This window comes from Manis pentadactyla, chromosome 7 (assembly GCF_030020395.1).
Source record: "Manis pentadactyla isolate mManPen7 chromosome 7, mManPen7.hap1, whole genome shotgun sequence".
In the NCBI taxonomy this organism is placed as follows: Eukaryota; Metazoa; Chordata; class Mammalia; order Pholidota; family Manidae; genus Manis; species Manis pentadactyla.
In genome coordinates this window covers 58,193,025-58,199,024 of record NC_080025.1, presented here as the reverse complement: position 1 = coordinate 58,199,024, position 6,000 = coordinate 58,193,025, and the positions used below count along the sequence as shown (strand labels likewise).

General features: G+C 38.1%; 1 protein-coding gene across 4 annotated transcripts in view; it reads right to left on the bottom strand.

Moving 5' to 3' along the window:
- Nucleotides 1-419: 419 nt before the first annotated feature.
- PUS7 (pseudouridine synthase 7) overlaps nt 420-6,000 on the bottom strand; it is a 75,952-nt gene continuing 70,371 nt past the window's right edge. For all 4 annotated transcript variants that reach the window (XM_057504415.1, XM_036892381.2, XM_057504416.1 and 1 more), the window contains 4 exons: nt 5,779-5,880; nt 3,314-3,443; nt 2,310-2,401; nt 420-1,688 (listed from right to left, as the gene is read on the bottom strand). In XM_057504415.1, the coding sequence (XP_057360398.1) occupies nt 1,552-1,688; nt 2,310-2,401; nt 3,314-3,443; nt 5,779-5,880 (461 nt within the window). In that variant the 3' untranslated portion in view covers nt 420-1,551. The remainder of the gene's footprint in view (nt 1,689-2,309; nt 2,402-3,313; nt 3,444-5,778; nt 5,881-6,000) is intronic.

The following is a 6,000-nucleotide window of genomic DNA, read 5'->3' as shown; positions in this document are numbered from 1 at the left end:
TGAAATAGGCAGAGTTAGGCTTCCTCAACAAAGATTTCTCCCACTAAGCAGTCTAATGAAGGAGAATAACTTGCTGGCACTGGAAAGCACAAACAGACCAATATATATTTAATACATTTGGCCTTTGGAGGACAAAAGATTCTTTAGAAACTAGCCCGCAGGAAGGGTAATTTACCATAGATTCCTAACCCTTTAATTTTGTAGGGTGATGGATGTCATTAAAATACGAGGATTGAGAAGCAGTTCTCAATCTTGTCTCCACTGCCAGGTCAAGGACAAATGGCAATCACACACTTGTGGTGTGATGTCCCTGTAGGGTTCCCCATCTCTTTTCTCCTCAAGAAAGCACATGGGAAGGCAAGTGAGTGGTGCTGTTTAAGAGCCTTGTCAAGAATAACCAGTCTAACTCGGTCAGTTAGTCAGTTTGATATCCTATTCTTTTATTCTCATCATCTCTCACACCTGATTATGACATACTTTTGTGTCACCATTATTTCTGAGGATCCCTCATTCACTTAGTTCTGTGTGTCTGGTCTGGGCCAAGAATCTCATTTTCAGTTTTAGATACTTAATTTAACATAACCAGTGGAAAGGAGTTTTAAAAAATATTTATTACATTTGGTTCTAGAAGTGATAGAAAATAAAAATTGGTACAATTACATCACATGCTATTGGTCCTTTCTCATCAGGGAACATTTTATGCAATGCCAGACAGAAATGACCCAGCCACGGGTGACAAAGGGAAATGATGCAAATAGGAGGAGCCCTTGTAAATTTCTGAAGTTTCCTTCTCTGCTATTATTTATTTTGGGGCAAATACCAGTCCAATGGGAAGAGTTCTGAACATAAAAGGCACCTAGGGTAAAAACTAGACCTTAACTAAAAATAGCTGCACATGTTTACATCAAGCAAAAAGGCCCTATCAACACAATTGTCCTGCAATGCAATGCTAATCTATAAATGGAAAAGCTACTGTAACTAAAAAAATTCTAGAAACACCTACCTGAAAATGGTGCGCGAGCTACAAAATGGCAATCACTTTTAGGTTTCTAAACCTGTAGATGTTTATCCTCATTTAAATTAGCACAAACGCCATATTTATATTCATAGGTCTGTGTGTGGGGATGTTCTATTATTTAACTTCAGTCAAGATTTGTTTTGCTGCATTTTCTCTTAAACACATTGTTGTGTCCTCCACTTGTGGATGTGTGAAAAATTCCTGTTGTCTTTCAGGAATATAGCAAAACCTAAAGCTGCTACTTTAAACCAAAGTTCTTTTTAATTAGTATAAAGCCAGTAAAGCTGACATTTTGCTATGACTTAAGCACCTGAAATATATTGACCAATTTATATTCTCTGAGCTAGAATTAGGATCCTCCGGATTTGTATATGTGTACAAATATTGCAAATTAAGCTAATAAAAACGTGAAAAAATACAAATAATCTTTTACTACAAAGATCAAAAACCCACATATGGGTCTCTGCTAAGAGAAAAATGAACAGGAAGCCAGCAAACAAGTGTCTGTATTTTCTAATCTGGGGACAAAGGACTCAGCGGAGCCAGGTGGTATTCAGCTGGGTCTGGTTCTTGATGCTGGTATCCATTTTTAGCACTTCACGAATGGCCATGGTAGCGTAGGTAGAAGGAGGAAGAGAAAAATCCATCTTCAGAGCTCTGTATTTGCCTTCTGCCAGGCAAGAAAGAAGGTAACAGTCAGAAAAGTGAGGTAGCTGCAGAAAGACTGAGCAAGTCATATAATCTCTATACAAATAAAAGCGCCTTCCCGCGGCCTTCTACTTCCCATGAGGCGTCGGAGAATGAGACATGGAAATGAGAGATCTGCAGTGTACCATCCCGCTGAATCTGTATGGTAATTCTACTGGAACCCTCACAGAAAAGGCAGATGACAGGAGAGCGCAGGAGAGAAACAAACATGAAATTTAAAAAAGAGAGAGTAGAGGGTAACAAAAGACGAAGGAATAGCAACAAGAGTTTGACAATGAGAATGCAAATTTAATGTTTTACACTCTCTTCTGGGATTGTAACTCACCTTCATTAGCTCTCTGCAGGGGTAGGGAGGAAAGAGTCAATCACCTAATATCACAACTTTCTATAATGTTCATTCATTTTCAGTGGGATTGACTGTTTAAAAAATCAGTGACCTCCAGTTGTATATAATTATGAAAGTAAGATGACAAAACACAAACAACCATAGCATAGATGGGAGGTGGTTGTGATCGTTGTTTTGTGTTTTCATTTATGATTTTGTTTCAACGTTGGCACAGAACTGATGGCTGTGTGAACTTACCAGAAGCAAAAACTGGTGGTGGCTTCCCCTCTAGCTTGTCCACATCTGTGCTGAAGAGTGGAATTTTGAGGTCATCATATGTAACGACTTCCCTTCAAAACATGTAAGGAAAGAGAAGTGTGAATGTAAACTTCCATAGAAGGCACTAAAAGGTGCTCATCACCATACAGTTAGCAAGGAAAACACATAGGTTTATTATAAATAATTATCAGTGGGACTATTCAATTACAGAACAGGGCCAGACTTTATCAGTAAGTACTATCTTTATATTATGATATGGCAAGGATGGTATCAGCCCATAAGGAGGACATAAAATGTTTCCCAGGGATGGAAATTCATTTTATATGTAATTGATAAGTAGCAAAACTTCACTTTGCACAGTTATGACTGAACTAATCGTTTATTTTTTCTCCAGCGTGGTTATCACTACGGACAACGCAGTGTTACTCACGTGGAACTGCTCTCCTGAGTGCATAAGGCTAAGGGGAACTCCACGATTCAGACAAGAGGAGGGAAGAGTCAGGGAAAGGAAGAGAGAATCTCCTGGCCATGGGCAAATGGCTCAGGATTTAATTTTTTAAATTATCAAATAAAGCTTTAGATAATACCAGGTATTAAAGTATTTTAAAACGGGTTAATGCAAGTACCTTTTTCTCTCTAGAAAAAATGACAGTCAAACAACCAGATCAGTGTTTGGAATTCAGTTGATTCTGAGTAAGGCAAATGCAGGGATAGCTCTGTAAGCACATCTCAAATTTTAGAAACAGGGAAAATCTCTGCACATCTCTTCAATAATTTTAATGTCAATACAACGTAAACTAAGCTATTTTCATTGTATGTTTCCATTCATTTATTTTCTGAGGATTTGAAAAATACAAAGTAGTAGCAGTAAGTAATAATGGCAATAATAAGTAACACGTGTATGCCAGGTTGTTAAGTACTGAAAAAATATGTATATGATTCAAAAGCTTAAAATCACAATAACGCTCCAGACTATCACTCACCAGCTGACATTCTGAGGACGAATAATGATCTTTCGGTAAGCTCCTGACAAGGAATAATCTCGAATTTTATGTCTCATGTTGTCAATATCAAGATTGTCTGCTGTGAGCATTTCCCTGTAGGCTTCACTAACTATATAAAACACAAAAAGTTAGTTGGAATGCAGCACATCAGCAAGTTACCTCGAACTAGACTACAAGCAGGGTAACATATACTTTCAGTTCAATAACCCTAAAAAAATTAGTGACACTAATTTACAATCCAGCCTGTTCTCTGGAACCAAAACATAGTGACTTATTAATTAAGGACTAGGAGTCTGTAGCCTAGGTTTGGCCAACTTGTAAGTTACCTTTGCAACCAGCCACACTATCTAGGGTGTAAGGTTCCCAAACTGGCTACAAAAGGCCATTTCATCAGAAGTTACTAAACCACAATGTACATGTCCTCACAGTTAGAAGAGACCATACACTGAGGCCTCAAACACTTTCTGGAAGAAGGCAGTTACAAATAAATGTATAAAATTAAGAGACCTGGGAAGGCCGTCTGGCTCAGCCTCACACCTGACATGCCATCTTTTTTATGTAACACCCAACAGAGACAGTTATCCAGCCTCTGCTTGCATGTTGCCATTTAGGGGGAACTACTTCTTCGTTAGGCATGCAATTAAGAGGAAGGAAAGTCCTTCCTCTTCTAAGCTGAAATCTGTCTCTTTATAACCTCTACTGACTGCTTTGGAGCATGGCAGACTACTTCCCTCTTTCACGTGTTCAGAAGTATTGGACCTTTAAGCCTTATCTTCTCTAGGCCAAACAATGGTTCCTTCAACTGTTCCTCCTTCAACTTTTCTGTATTTCCCACCAAACCTCAATATATTGGGCTTCGGGTGACAGGCTTATGCTCAACTATAAATCTAGATATTTTTATGTAGACTACAATCTAACTGGGCCTTTTCCATCTATACATTAGATCATTGAACATAAATATGAGAATTTACATTTAACCCTATTAAATGCCTGATGCAGTTTTTTTTAAATACTTTAATTTTTTTATATAATTAACTATTTTGGGTTATATTATTTAGAAATATGATAGATTTCTTTATCGAGGCTATTCATAAAAATGTTGTGTAAACTAGGGTCAAGGGAAGACTCCCCCACAACACACTTGTAAGGACAACAGGGCTGCCTACATGGAGCACTGGTGAACACCAAGAACGTGTGAATCATGAAGCCACATGCTGAGCCACCACCCTTCCAGTCTGTGAGTCCCTGGCTTGGCCACAAGGTTGCATGAAAAGCTTTGTCAAAGACTGTGCTCAATTTGTGTTTTAATTGGTACTAGCCCAAATTTCTGATCCTGAGAGGAACATAAAAGAGGAAAATATGTTTCTTTCTTTCTTGAAAAGAGGGCAAGCATGGCTGTGAGCATCCTAGTGTCTTTCTTCTGGCTAGTTCCTGGTTCTGCTCAGGGGCTCTTCACAGCACCAGCTACCCACAGCAGGCAAACCACACTCCCTCCCTTGTCCACCTCTCTTATTCCTTCTTCCTTCTGCTTCTCAGGGAAGTCAGCCTCACCTACATATTCTAGAGCACAGCAATTCAATTCAGTTACCACCATGTAAGTGGCACATGACTACTTAACTCTTTCCTAAATATTTGCATTATCAAAGAAAGCTGTTAATCCTAATCGTTCTATACACAGTAAAGTTTCAAATAATAGAATATTGATAAATAAATTAATTCTAGACTCTTGAGAGAAAAGATGTTTTAACAGGAAAACACATCTCTCAGACCAGCCCTGCCTAGCAGTAAACTTCCAGATTCAGTTCAACCAAGTTGGTCCCCTGCTCAGGGCTATTTTCTTTTTTTTTCAATTTCTAAATCCTTGAACAATAAAATTCTAATTCCCCTAACAACCCCAACCATGGCATTCATGAGGGTAACAGAAGTAATTCTTAAACCTCTGGGGCATGGGAAATAAAGGTAGGGAATTCTAACTTCTCATTTTATAAACTTTTGTGCTTGTTGACTTTTAAAACACACAGAGCAGATACTCCTTGAATGATTTTCTTTTTTTAAAAAAAGGGAAAGAAAGCAATGTTTAAGCAGAATCCATTCACTTCCTCAATGACTCTTCCTAAGCTATTCTTGTCCTAAGATTTAGTGAATTTCAGAAACTTGAATAATGCCAATGGTAACAACACTAGTAACAATGCCAAGGTGACTGCTACCACCACCTGTTTCTTAAATTATCCACCTAAATGCATTCCTTTCTGGGAGACTTTCGGAAGTAAACATGGTTTATATACATTTGAAATCTAAGCATTTTTCAAGTCTGATGGAAATCGAAGTTCTAAAATTCTATTTAAAGTACTGATTTTTTTCCCCCTTTCTTCTATTCTTGACTGCCAGGGGCTTAATTATGTCAAGACTCTGTTTTAATAATTTTCCTCATCCAGGGAACTTACTTTTATGCTTTGGGTAGATAACATCGAAACCAGGCAAGGGCATTACCACATCATGGATGGAGTAGTCCTTAACATCATCTTCCTCAATATAGGTGGCTGTGGCTGCAAATTCAAATTCACAAATGACTAAATTAAGAAAAATTGGCAGTATTTTCACGAGCTCAATCTTCTAAAATTATACACATCTAAGCAGTCAGGTATGTTGGTACGGGTTCAGTGGCC